At 36.8% G+C, this 15,841-nt stretch overlaps 1 protein-coding gene across 1 annotated transcript in view; it reads left to right on the forward strand.

Annotated features, from left to right (window-relative positions):
• Positions 1-15,841, forward strand: part of ssbp4.L (single stranded DNA binding protein 4 L homeolog) — a 229,323-nt gene that overhangs the window by 179,648 nt on the left and 33,834 nt on the right. The window contains exon 5 of the mRNA XM_041562361.1: positions 9,752-9,841. Within this exon, the coding sequence (XP_041418295.1) occupies positions 9,752-9,841 (90 nt within the window). The remainder of the gene's footprint in view (positions 1-9,751; positions 9,842-15,841) is intronic.

The following is a 15,841-nucleotide window of genomic DNA, read 5'->3' on the forward strand; positions in this document are numbered from 1 at the left end:
TTCAAATAAACACACAAAAAGTTTATTTCAACGTTTCAGCTACTCTACTCGAGCCGTCTTCAGGAAGTCCTTCCTGAAGACGGCTCGAGTAGAGGAGCTGAAAGTTGAAATAAACTTTTTTTGTGTTTATTTGAAGTCCTTGAAGATCTTGTAACAAAGAATGACACAAACTGATATAATTAACCTTATCCATCTCAACAATTGCCCCTCACTTGTTTTGTTCTTAAATCTGTGTAACTTAACTGGACGTACAAATAATTGTCTCTGTGTTAGAATGTTATGGGAGGTTAGACACATGAAACCTTGCCTCTTCATTTTTATCCTTGCATTGAACAAGTAAAGAAAATTGTATATGTAAGTAATTTGGTTTGAAGAGAATCCTTACGTTACTATAAGAGGTATTCCCTACTCTGCCTAAACCAAGAATGAAAGTTGTTCCACACATAGGCAGGGGTATATCTGGCTGTCAAAGTTCATTGAAGTGACAGGCAAAACATAATGCATCTGGGTTTTATTCATGTACATAGTGTATTTATATGCTTTTCGTCTTTTGTGCTTTTTTTCTAACCCCCTATTATGTTTTGTTTAGTCCCATTTACCTGTAATTCTGTTCATTAATCCTTTGTTCAGTCTTTTCTGCATTTCTCTTTTCTCATTTACTTTTACTTATTTTTATCCTCACACACTTTGTGTTTTTCTGCTTGTTTTGTTCATTCATTCTGTTCCGATTACTGTGGTTCATTTGCCTTGTTACACTTCTCCTCCCTGGCTGTCTTTCTCTCTCTCTCTCTCCTTACTTCCCTCGCTTATTCTCAGCAGAGTGCTCTACCCCTCTCATTGCTGAAGCTAATCTTATTGATATGCAGGAGGCTTTGCTGAGCAAGGTACTTTTCTCCCTTGGCCGATGCGATGTAGAAGTAGAGGAGGAGGTGATAGAGCAGCAATGACGGCATTTTCAGCATGTTAACCCATTGAAGCCTATTTACATCTGACTATTAATGTACCTGCTTCAACTTTAACACCCCATATGCCCTCACATTCCCTTTCTCTATTTTGATGTTTTCTATACCTTTTCTAGTATTCCTTCCCTGCCGCCATCCTCTCCATGCTGTTATTCAAATTTTCTCTTCCTCTGGCTACTCTTATATACACAGTTCTTTGCCTCTGTGGTCTTTTTTTATTATTTTTTACTGGTTTTCAAGTATCCCTTAAACTAGACGTGAATATCATTAATTTCAATGTAACAATAAAAGTTATGTCCGACAAATAGTAGTGACAGTCACCTATTGATATGATCAAATAGGTAATACATGCAGAGATCTTATCGTTAGCCGACATAAATCTTCTAACCTGTCCGACGGACTAAACGACCAATTGCTTTGTTTGTTAATTGCAGGTCTTTTGTAAGAAATTGTTGTGATATATCGTCCATATTATATACTCTTTCATCCACTTTTCTTCACATACAGGTAAATGAAGAGGGATCAGGGCAAGTGTTAGTAAAGAAAAGGCCCCAGTAATGCAGAAAGGTTGGGACTACTTTCATGGGAGTAGGAAATAAATAACATAAATCAGGGCTATTAAACCAGCAGCCTTCCAGTTGTAATTACAAAAATAACCTTCAAATGTCAGTAGGATTCTTAAAGATACTGTCCATAAAGAGTGGGATTACAGTTGGACAGGCTATCCCTGATATTAGTACTGAAAATATATATCTTTCTACTTTGTATCTACATTTCCTCCCCAAGGGGCCCCCCTTTTGCTGAAGGACCCAAGGTCTCTCTCCCTAAAACTGGTCCTGAAGGAAGCAGAGTGATACACTCTTTAAAGGAACAGTAACACCAAAAACTGAAAGTGTTTCAAAGTAATTAAAATATTATATATTGTTGCTCTGCACTGGTAAAACTGGTGTGTTTGCTTCATAAAGACTACTATAGTTTATATAAACAAGCTGTAGCCATGGGGGCAGCCATTCAAGCTGAAAAAAAGGAGAAAAAGCACAGGTTAAATAGCAGGTAACAGATAGAACACCATTGTTTTGGACAGGGTTTATCTGTTAGGTGCTATGTAACCTATGCCTTTTCTCCAGCTTGAATGGCTGCCCCATAGCTACACAACAGCTTATTTTTATAAAATATAGTAGTATTTCTGAAGCAAATACACGGCTTTTACCAGTACATGCTAACAGTATTTTATATGTTAATCACTTTAAAATGCTTTAATTTTTTGGTGTTACTGTTCCTTTAACTATTTAGCCTTCACACTACCATTCCATGCTTAGCATATACAGTACCTCTTCACATGCAGAGCCTTGTGTCCACAACACAGCTTTATAGTCTTTTGTTTTTATACCTTTTCAATGTCTATTTTTCTATTGCAACAATGTTTTTGGCTTCACAGTACGGTTCTTGATAAGCTGTCAGTAAATGTTTTATTCATTTGGAGATGAAGGAAAGAGGGAAAGACATATCTAATTATTGTTGTTCTGTTGAAACTAATTAACTGCAAAATTAATAGAAGTAAACACCGAATCAAATACTTGCACCGGAGCTTTCTCTCACTGGGGAGAATGTGCATATGTTCAGGAAGGGATCCATTTACCCCATTTGAAAAAGAAATGTGCACAGACCAAGACCTGATTGAAATGCTGTTGTAGAGATATTATGCTAAGAATTATGGTTGATGCTTTGCTTGGCATCAACCCTATGTGTCACAGCCATAGGCAGTTTTATTTTTAGGCCAAAGGGAAACATTGGGTGAAGGGAAACCATTTTTGTCTGTGGAATTCTGACTTAGTGACTGGGATCTGACAGTAAATCATTAGAAACTGATAAGCAACTTATTCTGGGGCACAAAAGTGTAAATCTTTTTATTAAAGGGGTTGTTTACCTTTAAATTACCTTTTAGTATGCTTTAGAGAGTGATATTCTGAGACAATTTGCAATTGGTTTTCATTTTTTATTAATTGTGCCTTTTGAGCTTTTTAGCTTTTTATTTAGAGGCTCTCCAGTTTGCAGTTTCATCCTATACATTGATTTAAATAAGAGACTGTAACATGAATAGGAGGGGACCTTAATAGAAAAATGAGTAATAAAAAGTAGCAATAACAATATATTTGTAGCCAGTGACCCCCATTTGAAAGCTGGAGAGAGTCAGAAGATGAAGGCAATTAATTCAAAAACTATATAAAAAAATAAAAATAATGAAGACCAACTGAAAAGTTGCGCAGAATTGGCCATTCTATAACACACTAAAAGTTAGCTTTCAAAGGATATCATTACACAATAATTTAAAGTGGAGCATTTTCTGAAAGACAGTACAGCTAAGCATGTTCCAGTGAATAGTACGAGCATCCTTTATGTCAAATACAGAGCATTATTGTTTTATTTACATTGCCTCTGATTACTACCAATCTTTTTCCCCTTTTTTTAAGTTTCTCAGGATTTAGCCACCTTTCTGACATTCTTGTGCACTTTGTAGTATTTGGAAAAAAGGAGTTCCATAGTGAAGGTACTCAGCTGTATGCAAAAAGGTTACATTATGTGATGCTATTTAGAGCACTGGGAAATGTAACTTTACAATGCTTTGGGGTATCTACCGCTACATAAGTAATTTTGCAAGAGAAGTACATATCTTTGGGCACTGTGAAACACAAGGGAATAACAGTAAAATGTGTAATCAAGCAACTTTCATTTGTGGGAAAGTAATCTTGGAGTACAGAGCTAAAGGCAGGGAACACACAGTCACATTAACATGTTTAATTCTCAGAACAATGGCAATACCATATATTAGCAGCAATCTAGATTCAGACTACAGAGTACTGTGTTTATTTGTATATTTGGGAGCCTACTATAGGGTGCTTTCTAGCTATGCAGCTCTGGTCAGTGTAAAAACTGAAAGGGGGCATACATGGAATTAAACTTCTATAAATCAGAAAGGAGCTCATCTGTTTCTAGAGGGATTATCGACAACCCTCGGCTCAGTACTGAGAACAGTCCTGTATTTTCAGTTATGGATTTAGTGCATATTTTTGTCTTGCTTTAGTTAGTAACTAACTATTAGTTTTTAGTTAGTTAGTAAAAGATGGATAGAGATGTTTAAAATAACAGATGTACAAAAGTTAGTGTAAAGTGCTATGGCTCAGTAAATATATTCCTGTACAGTACAGTCATGTTTCCTCTTTAGAACAGTAAAGAAGCTTCCACTCATATGTAGATAAATAAGATGCAAGCTGGTAAAGGCGTGCTTTTGATTGCTTAAAATGCTGAGAAACATTTTCTATTGACTACAGTAGGATGCACTGTGAGTAGCCCCTGGCTTATTATTGACAATTGAAAAGGCTTCAGGCAAAAATCATGGCCCAAGGGCTTGAAGTGCTTCTTTTTGCAGTCACTTGGACTGTGTAAATATAATATCAGTGTTCCTTGTTCCTCCATTTTACTACAGAATTTGCTTAGAATGTGGCTACAATAAATTGATAAATCCATGTGATCTTCACATAGTTAATTGTCCATCAATTTAACATACAGCAGAAGCCCCTTTTTACATTTTCAGGGGACCAGGAGAAAAACTATGTTCAGGAAAATGTAAAATCAGGGAAATCCATAAAAACTGCTGTTGCACTCTAGGGGCTTTTGCAAATAGAAGAAAATTCAAATTCTATTTGCAAAAGCCACAAGAGTCCAACATAATTTTTGTAAATATATCCCCATATACTGGGGCTATCTGGGGCTTTCCAGATAATGTATCTTTTTGTTATTTGGATCTCCATACTTGAGTCTACTGCAAAATCATTTAAACATTAAATAAACCCAATAAGCTGGTTCTGGTTCAATAAAGATTAGTTGTATCTTAGTTGGATCATGTACAAAGTACTGTTTTATTATAACAGAGAAAAAGGAAATCATTTTTAAAAAACTGGATTATTTGGATAAAATGAAGTCTATGGGAGATGACCTTTCTGTAATTTAGCTTTCTGGATAATGGATCCCATACCGGTTGTACCAGGCACATGATGCTGCTAGGAGCTATTGTGCACCCATTAGTGTACACATGCTATACAGTATTTAATAGAATTACCATATTTGATAATTAATAGAGGGAACGTACTTTTCATGCTAGTAATATGTATTTCATCTTGCGCAATCCATGTTACAATTCAGAATGATATGTGCAGTATAATGGAAAAATATGCAGGAAAGGTATATGCGTGTGCAGTGTCGGACTGGCCCACCGGCTACCAGGAGGTGTCAGTGGGCCTCTTGCTTCTAACTATTTGGCCTATATCATGGTCATTCCCTATTTCTTTATGGAGAAAAAAGCTTAATAATGGAAGAATAGAATATAGTATGTAGAGATAAAGACTAGGAGAATAAAGAGGTTGAGAGAGGAGGAATAATAGTTTGGTAAGTGGGCCCACGGTCTAAGGTTCCCAGTCCGACACTGTGCGTGTGTGTTCTCAGTAAGTTATACCCCAAATTTTTTTCCTTGTCTTGCAACCTCTCCTAACCCAATGAGTAGTCATTGTCATCTGTAACACATAATAACTTCCTAGACAGCCTATTACCATGAACATTTGAATGCTTTGGTGCGATACACAATACCTCTAACCCTGCTCATCTAAAACCTGGTTACACCCTGATTAGAAGGTAGACTCGTTGGAGTTCATATGCTTCTGAAACCATATTAAAAAATAGAATCTTGTTCTGTGATTAAAAACACTATTCGATACCCCCAATTTCAAGATTTTCTTTTGTTAAACATTAAGATAAAAGTGTCTCCTCCTCACTATCCAAATAGCTGGCAAAGCCCATGTGAAATTGCCTTTCATAAGTGCAACAGTATTCAGTTCATCTTTCTACTTCAATGCAGTAGTGTATGACACAGAGGGAGATATGTGAAGTTAAATCATAGTCTGTGCTGCTAAGGGAGTTTGATTTTATGTGCCAGTTTTAATAAAAAGAAGTTACTGTAGCAGTAGCAAAGTGTCTCACTAGTTTAAATGTGATGCAAAGGGAACACAGCTGATACCTCACATGGGGCCAGGGGCGATCCTGGGGCTGCTGCTGCCTGAGGCCCCCCTCCCCGCCTGCTCTGCTTTAAAACGTTAGCATTGAAGCGGTTCGAAGGGGGCTGCATCGCTAGAACAAGGTTCTCTACAATAACGAAGCCGAATTTCTGTTTTAAAAACTTGACCTGGTAACTGGCCGCTGCGGCCTGAGGCAAGGTTCTCACCTTGACTCATGGCAGAAACTGCCCTGCATGGGGCAACATAACATGAGGCTGCATATTTAGGAATGTAGCTTGCAAAAATTTATGAAATCCATTATCCAGAAACCCCTTATCCAGAAAGCTCCAAATTACAGAAAGACTGACTCCCACAGACTCTATTTTATCCAAATAATCCAAATTTCAAAAAATTATTTCCATTTTCTCCGTAATAATAAAACCGTACCTTGTACTTGATTGAATCTAAAAAATAATTAATCTGTATTGGAAGCAAAACCAGCATATTGGGTTTAATAAGTAGACCTAAGGTATGAAGATCCAAATTATGGAAAGAACAATTACCTGGACAAACCCTGGCCCCGAGCATTCGGGATAACAGGTCCCATAACTGTATTTTTGTTATACGGTCAGCACTGTCCAGCCTTCTCTGAATCCACCAACAGCCAAAGTTTCTTTAGGTGCTGGATGTGTAGTTTAAAGGGGTGGATTACTTTTTAGTATTACCACTAGAATAAAATAAAATCATTTTTTAATCCGACTGCATTATTTGATACGTAGGCTTTTTATATATATGTTTGTCAGCAGGGAAGCTGGTACAGTAAAGGAAAATGTGCAATTTTCAAATGTATATAACAAAGAGACATAATAAATAATGCCAATTTTAAAAAATATTTAGTTTATTCAGCAGAAGTCAAAGGAGTAATAAGTCTAAAAGCGAACATCATATGGAGGGTGAAATTGCTTATTTCTCAAGCTTTCCCATATTTTAAGCATTGCATAGGGCATCTACCACCTCTTTAACTGCAGCCCTGGGTATAGAAGTGGCTGGAGTTGCGTGTGAATAAGCTAAAAGAAGCATTTAGAAAAAGGCAATCTGCCCACATCAAAAGCAATGGCCTCTCACACCGAGGGAGATGTACGGTGTTAAATGATAGTCCGTGCTGTTGAGGGAATGTGATTTCTGTGCCAGGTTTGATAAAACAGTTGGAAGTCAGATGTTGCCATGGTTACAGGACACAACTTTGGTTAAACACTTCCGCCCTTTAGCGGTAAGGCTCAAGCCAAACAGATCCCCTTAGAGAATATGTCTTCATTGGGAAGATATGTTTAAATAAAAAAAGATCCTGCCGTTTATACAGTAACCCTTCTACCTCCAGAATATTATCCTTGGGAAGTGATTCGAATTCTGTGGAATCTTGTCTGTAAAAAGAGATTCTGCCATTTACAAATACAGTAGAACCCCCATTTTTTTACGTTTTTCAGGGGACCAGAAAAAAATGATGTAAAATCCAGGAAAATGTTAAATCAGAGAAATGTATTATGCATAATATATAGGTGAAACAACGAAAAAACAATGTAGAATGAGGGAAAACTTAAAATCAGGGCATGTAAAATTGAGGTTTCACTGTATACAGAGTTTTAAGTCTAAGCTAGACACTTTCTCATGCAGATTTGTTACTGGTTGAGCAAATCTGGCTATAAATGATATTTTCCCACAGGTTGAATTTCATTCATCCTATGCTAAAAAGTTTTTTTGCCAGCACCGTTTTTACCAAGTTATATATTTCTGCTTTATTAGCTAAAGCATTTGTAGAATTTCATCATTGGCCTTCTAATCAAAATGTCTTGCCAGTTCTGAGATAGCGAAAACCATTTGCATCAATGGGCATGATTTAATAGGCCTCCTACATCCGAGGGCAGCCCCTCAGCCAGAGACCAAAAAAATCTTTGGAGGGGCTTGGCATGCACTTCTACCATTAATGGCCAACTGCCCTCTCTGCTGCTGTCCACCCTCTTTTGCCCATACCCAGCTCCCCACCACTATGGTCTTCTTCCTCTAGTTTCTGTATGCCACTGACCTCAACCTTTGGTGCATTCACAGTATAATTTGTGTAATGCAAGTTCTGCTGCTTTATTTAGCTGCCAGTGTATGGCAGCAGGTAACTGAGGGCTGCTGCCCTAGGCATTGGCCCACTGGTTCCAATATATAAATACAATTCTGCCCACATCCCATTCCCTTTGAATACAGCATAGCTGAACACAAGCAGCCCTGTATTTAGAGAAAGACGTCTTTGATCAAAGCACAAAGATCTTTTGTCTTAGCAACAAACCAAGAGGCATATTGCTAAGTGCACCCATTTTATGCACTTTTGGGGTTAGGCACTATAATGTGCAGTTATTGTAAAGTTTGCTACTGTTTTTATCACCTATACCAGGTAGCATGTTCTGGTCACCTGCTTAAAAACAAAGATCTTATTGATTGCTATAGGTTACTGTGCCTGTGAAAACTCAGTGCCTTTCATTACACATGGGGGTTTGTGTCTTGCCCCTAGTTATGTAATAAAGGCACTACATGTTGTATTCAGCCAGTGAAGAATATGGACTTTACAATTCTGTTCTACACAAGACAGTAGACTTTGATCTAAACCATTAAGTCTCAGGTTTAAATGGGAACTATAGTAAAAATTAAAGTTTAATATATGTTTCGGAATACTGAAATAAGAAACTTTCTAAATACAATCAATTAAAATTTCTATAGTGTTTCTGAAATAATCATGTTTATCTTCACTCTCCCTCTCTTTGCATCTGTTCCTCTTCATGCAGGAGTTGGGTGTTGACAATTAGATCCAATATATCTTATAGGGGGGGCTCCTTTTGCCTAGAAGAGGTATTACAAATCACTAGGCATCATGTCTCTCTACATGCACAATTTCTGCAAAATGCAGTTCTTTTGTTAGATGTTTTTTGTACTGGAATCAGTTATTTGAGTGAGCTCTAATTCATCTGCTAGGAAAGGAACCCCCCATAAGATATATTGGATCTAACTGGCAATGACTATCTGACACCCAACTGCTGCGCCTGCATAAAAACAGAATGAAGAGAAACAGATGCTGAGAGACTGATAGTGACGATAAACTTGATTATTTCAGAAATCAACCCATTCCAATACACAAATACATCAGTAAGCCTTAAATTCAGCCACTTTTACTAAGCAAAAGGAAGTAGCTTAAAGTAAATAATATATGTTTCCTCTACAAAAAAAACTTGTGGGGAAATTATTAGTTGTTTTGGTTCATATTCAAGCCATATGTATTTAGCAGTGGCAGTGATCCAGTAATAACTTGAAAGTGAGTGTAACATGCAAATCCCATCACTGGCTGCTTCTCATCTACTGAAGACAATAATCCCCAATTCAGTTGGGGGCACCTTAGACTTTTCTCTGTTTCACCTACTCTTTCATCCCAAAAAGAAAGACAGAAATACTTTCAAATATAGGACAGTTTACCTGCACCTCCCTGGCTCATGTGATTAAGGGGCTGTATGAGTTGTTTTTCTCTCCTAACTGAAACATTACCTGATGTGCCACCAAAAATGACCTAGGAAGGCCAAATTGCTCATTACACATTGTAGTTAGGTTAGTTCTGGCTTATAAATATGTTTGTAAGATGTTTCTAAAAGCCAGTTTAACTTATATCCCTCTTTTTGACTTTACTGATATGTTCCCTACTTGTCTCTTTTACAGAGCGCGGCTGCTGCTCCCAGTCCAGTGATGGGTAACATGCCTCCCAATGATGGAATGCCAGGTGGACCCATGCCTCCAGGATTCTTTCAGGTACCTAGAAATATTATTCTGCATGTGAATTTTTGTATTCTTTACTATGTGGCCTTACATTTCCCTCAGCAGCAACCTCGATGTATGTTCTTTGAAGTGCACTATTTAGTGGGGAACATACTTTTTATTTTTACATCATTTATAAATCAGTGCTTTGCATATATACATTTGCCATTATTATCTGCAGTCCCAGTGTAATTATGCAGCAAAAAATATTTGAAGGGTTCATGTATTAATAGTAAACTTTCTTCAAACTTATTGTTTTTGTCCTATATATGTTAAAGCCCCTTCTGTACTGTAGTTTTCTTAGCCTTTGCTGTCTACACTTGAAAAAAAAAGAAATGGAGTCTGAATACATAATTCTGAATAGTTTTATAGATACTAACATTTTTTTCTGGTAGTGATCTATGAAAAAACTATATTTATTACTTAAATCTAAAGGAATAGTTTCATTTAATCATAAAAGTGTGTCTTTCCTCAAAGCAAAGACAGCACAGTACATTGTGCCAAAATATTTCTACATTCGTTTGCTGCTTAAAAGCTTTTCATTTAATCAGCGAGAGCCCTGGACTGAAGCAAAATACACTTAATTTGCAGTGATGTGACTAGTTCCTATAGAAAAGCAGCAGGTACTTATAACTGGATGAGCATAGTAGTTTTTCAAATTTTCACATTGACTGAATCCATCACAGGAACAACACAAATGGTTGGAGCTCACTAGGTAAAAACATGGAGTCCCGGTGCTCATGACCCAGGCTATCATCAAAGGAAGCAAATAATCCAGGATTGTGTAGAGAAATAGGTACTCACAAAATTTAGGACCAGTAAAGAAAAAGAAAAATTTATTGCATCCGCATGCTTAGGTAAACTTTGCTCATTTTACACTACAATGCAAGCTTTGTTGCAAGTTTCTTGAGCACCAACCATTATTGGGTGATCCATTTACTATCTGGCCATAAGGTAAATGAAATTACTAGTTAGGGTACAGATACTGCAGTTGGTAAATGGTGGTCAACACTCAGGTGTGTCTCTTTGCTGAAAAGGATACATATTTCCAACACCAGAAAACTATGATGTCAGTAAATCTGATAACAGTATTTCACATTAAAGAAATAATTTTCTCTGCTTCAGTAATTCAAATCACATCATTCAAACTCACAGAGATAATTCATGAGAGGTCAGTGTGTGGTTTTGGGAAGAGTACTACAGATACATGCTTGTCATATTTCCATGGTCTTAAATGCGTGTACAACTTTCCCCTAATTGTTACTTTACTGACTGTACAGCAGCAAGTCTAAGAATAAACGTATGAAGAAAAGTTTAAAATGGTTTCCATTTCTATTGGCTAAATGTGCAGCAATCTTTTAGGCAGGTTACCATGCAGCAAAGTTACTTTACTTTGTAACATTTTATAGGAAATGATCTTTAAGACTATTTGCTTGGGGCCTTAACTTATTAAAAAAAGGCAATGTAATGAAACGGGAAGAGTTTTTTTAACAGGCTTCTGGCTACTAAAATCTCCTTGATTACGAGATCTGGCCTTCTGCTTTAAAATCTTCATTAGGGAATTTAATGGAAGAGAAATAATAAACAATTAAAGTAGAATAGCTTGCCTGAACATAATTAGCACTAATGCAATTTTATGTAAAAAGAAAAGGGAGCATCATGTTTTCAACCCATGGTGGACGGCCTAAAACAGGGAATTCCTTTTACTCCGGTGACCCAAAGGAAGCAATCTAAGAAAAAGTCCTTCATCTTGATTGGTCCACTTATAGAAATGCTGAAAGATTATATATGGGGTTATAGCATAGTCAATTTTTTGGGGGTCTATAACTTCTTCCTGAATCTCCACCCACTTTCTCTTTTAACATAATGCTCCATGATACAACATAGTTAAATAGTCTACATAATATGGGTGTTCTTATGTGGAAAGGGGTAAATACTGATGCCCTGATCGCAGGCAGGTAGCAATGTAGGAGTGGGTTGGCAAACCCACTGAGTAATAACAGGATAGGACTGCAGTCTTTCAAGCTTGGATTTAAAGGAACAGTAACACCAAAAAATGAAAGTGTTCCAAAGCAATTAAAATGAAATATCCTGTTCCCTGCACTGGTAAAATTGGTGCACAGATGCATGCTGTAGAATACCATTGTATTTTATTACAGAGCTTATCAGTTATCTGTTAAGTAACCTGTGCCTTTTCTCCTTTTTCAGCTTAAATGGCTGCCCCATGGCTACACAGTAGCTTATTGATATAAACTATATTAGTCTTTCTAAAGCAAACACATAACTTTTACCAGTGCAGGGCAACAGTACATTATATTTTATTTATTTTAAAACGCTTTAATTTTTTGGTGTTACTCTACCTTTAACTGTCATGTGCTAGATTAACCAATGATCTGAATTACTTTTCTGGAGTGATCTTATTAGGTTGTCTGGGGTATTGTGAACCACTGCATTATCAGTTATTTAATTGTACAGGAGTTAAGGGTTATGCTTGTACTATATATATATATATATATATATATATATATATATATATATATATATATATATATATATATATATATATATATATATATATAAATACTGTATATAGTATAACATAGAAATGAGCACTGTCAAATACCAATAATTAATCAGTATCACCAAAGCAATGGACTAGGCATAAATTGCTTACAACAAGACACATATATTTTTCCTCCCTGTTTGCAAGTCGACACGCAACACCTTATTTATTCTTGTGCTTTCCGACTGGCTGTTTATGCAGGCAGTTATATCAGACATACCATCATATTTTCCATACTAGCTGAATTAGAGATAGCTTCACCTTATTGATTGCTGGCACACAGACTTTTCCACCAGCCACTGTGTCTGTATAAAGATTAGCTTGCAAGATGTGTTGGAAAAGCTTTCGTCTTAAAGAGCCAAAGTATATATACACTTAGTTTATATAAGGCTCATATATTTTGGCATTCACACTTTCCCACCTCAGAATACATAGTATCTTATCAAACACATCTTCGTAAATACACCCATCATTAAGTGACTCCCAGGTGCAGCTACCAATACTGGCCCCCAACTTTCTTTGCCAGCTCAGGTCAAACTGAAAGTTCTATTCTGAAAGCAATGCGTTTTTGTTAAAAGGATGTTTTGTTTTTACTTGAGATAAACATGGTAAACAGGGAAAATTGAGGTTTATAATTACAGTAGATATTATGGTTTTCAGGGGACCAGAAAAAAATGGTGTAAACTCCAGGAAAATGTAAAACCATGGGAAATGTATTATGCATAATATATATAGGTGGGACCACAAAACAACAATGTAAAATGAGGGGAAACTTAAAATCAGGGAATGTAAAATGGGGGTTCTACTGTAGATTACTAATGCACAGATAAATCCCATGCATGATGGGCTTCTGCTAACAAAACAGTCACCACAAAGGGTGAAGGGAGGCAGTTGTACACTGGTCGTCTTAAGTATCTATCTCACTTCTATTCAGCTTCAGTTTCCCTGTTAAGCTCAACAACCATAGATTTTACACGATTAAAACAATAGGCAAAAACTTTGTTCATCCTATGCCCTATTCAATGCACATGTGTTAAATAAGGGTGTATAATGCCCACAATGTTTGAATGAAAGTTGCCAAAAACACATTACATAAATTACTCTCCTTTATGCCCCTTTCCTTCACATTTCATCCACTTTGATCAGAGAATCTTTACTAGTTTAAAATGGCAACACAAAAAATGTTATTTCTCGTTCCATTGAGGTGACATCTAGTCTAAAAATTGAAAGTATAGAAAATGCATACATAAGGACACATACACTGGGAGGAATTTCCCAGGACATAAAGGCTAAAACAGTTGAGAGGTTTGCAGAAACAAGTGGAGACAGCAAAAGAGATTTTTGCATAATTTAGGAGCTTGTTCTTTTTTGAGCTATAGTTAGAATACTTCTATATTACTGTACTTGTAACTAATAGCATCTTGGGTGTTTAATAACAAAGATGAGAACTTTCATTTGCAGCATATGAAGCATTATTGGGAAAATGATCCAATGCCTGATTTTTCACTCAAACCCTCTCCTTTTCTACACTGCAGGCATCGTAAAGAAATCCCCAATCTGCAAACAATCACAGCTTGTGTTTCTACCACAGTCACTCTATAGAACATTCACCCTTGTTTGCTAACAAGTTGCTAAGCAACCAGTGCAAAAGTTGAGAGACTGACAGAAATAAAATGCATATATAAAAATCCCACAGTAGTTTACCTGCCTGTGTTTTTATATTTAACAAAGCAGTAGAGCCACAGTTTTAGCAATGAAAAGTTCTCAAATAATGATAAAATCAAACCCCAGAGAGAATTGTAGTTCAAAAACATAAACTGCAGATTGCAATTTTCAATGTAAAAAAGAAAATAATTACCAAAATTAAGTATTTTGTTGTATGTGTGCCCTTAACAATATCTGTAACAGCGCTATATTCCTGGAGAGAAGAGCTTCACAGTCTTCAACTGCTGTCAGACAGGATCTGAGACATCTATATTAAGCAAGCTAGGGTTTTTTTCCTCAGCAAGTGAAGCATTTAAACACTGGCCATGCAGTCTAAATCAAGCAGTGCTAAGCCCTCTTGTATCCTAAGGGTATATATCAGCAAGCAGGAGACCTCTCCAAACAGGATTATCAGACAATGCTTGTCTGAGCTTCACCAGGAAGGGGACATCGGCCTTCTAGATAGAAAAGCAATTGCTGTGTCCATTTTAGCAGCTTTTGCAGAGCATTCTGGGTATTTTGTCGAGAAGGCTGTTGAACACTGTAGAGGTATTGATAGGCATTCTAATGACATTGTTATTTGTAATATCTACGTTTGTCTGTGCTAAGAAGTACAGGAATCAGGCTTTCAGAGACTTTATAAAAATGAGAATTTACAATCCAACTGCAGTAACCAATGGTAGATTCAGAAACATGTGACCACCCTCTGAACCGGCAGAGCTTACATTTCCCAGCAATGAAGTGAGGCATAAATAAGCTATGTGGGAAACACTAGTTAAGGTAAAAAAAAAAAAGAACTTAACCTTGAAAATAGATATGTGTATAAACATATATATTTTCCCTTCCCCAGCATCTGGGCCTCTTATTCCATCTTATTTATTTATTTCAAGCTCCACTCAGCAGCACAGCTGGCTATAAATCTCTGAGATGGGAAGCGGAGGGTGGGGAGGATGGTGGGTTTCTCCTAGTGTTCCCTCTGATTCCTCTCTTTGCAGGAATCGTTTCTCTTTAATTGTTAACAGCTTCTGAAGCAGCCAGGGAGAAAAACAATGGCCAGCTTTGAAAAAAAAAATAAAGACGTACTTCATCTGTTCATCAGACAAAACATCAACCTTGTGCATTTACAAAAAGCCTCTTCACTGAGTTTGGTTCCTAACTTCAGTCTCCTTGGGACCCTATAGCTGTCTAATCCAAGGGAGCCGCTTAAATTCATGGAGCAAAGTCAACAGTATTTCTTGGCCAGTGAATATTTCACTCATGACCATCATTTTTATTTAAGAAAGTACCCAGGATAGTCACCCTTAAAACAAGCACAAATATGGTGTGTTATATAAGTGTTATATATATCAATGTATATCAACCTTTATATTAATCTTTCCTGTAATGCCTTCTAAATCTCCATTTATTTACTGTATTATTTTTAAAGCACCACAGTGTTTTGCAAAGAGAAGAACAGGAACCATGAACTAATCTCTAGTTCTTCTTCTCACAATTGGGTAGCACTGAGCAAAAATCTGCCATTGGGCCCTCAAGCTGGCCAAAGACGCAAAGATGCCATTGTACGAAACAAAGGTTCATACGGTTTTCGGACCGTATGAGGAGTGTCCCAACATTTTTCGTACCATGGTGATCGTTCGTTCAGTCGATCGGACAGGTTAAAAGATTTTTATCGGCTACTGATAAGATCTCTGCATGTATTTCCTATCTAACGATATCAATGGGAGATT

The sequence above is a fragment of the Xenopus laevis genome, chromosome 1L (assembly GCF_017654675.1).
Source record: "Xenopus laevis strain J_2021 chromosome 1L, Xenopus_laevis_v10.1, whole genome shotgun sequence".
In the NCBI taxonomy this organism is placed as follows: Eukaryota; Metazoa; Chordata; class Amphibia; order Anura; family Pipidae; genus Xenopus; species Xenopus laevis.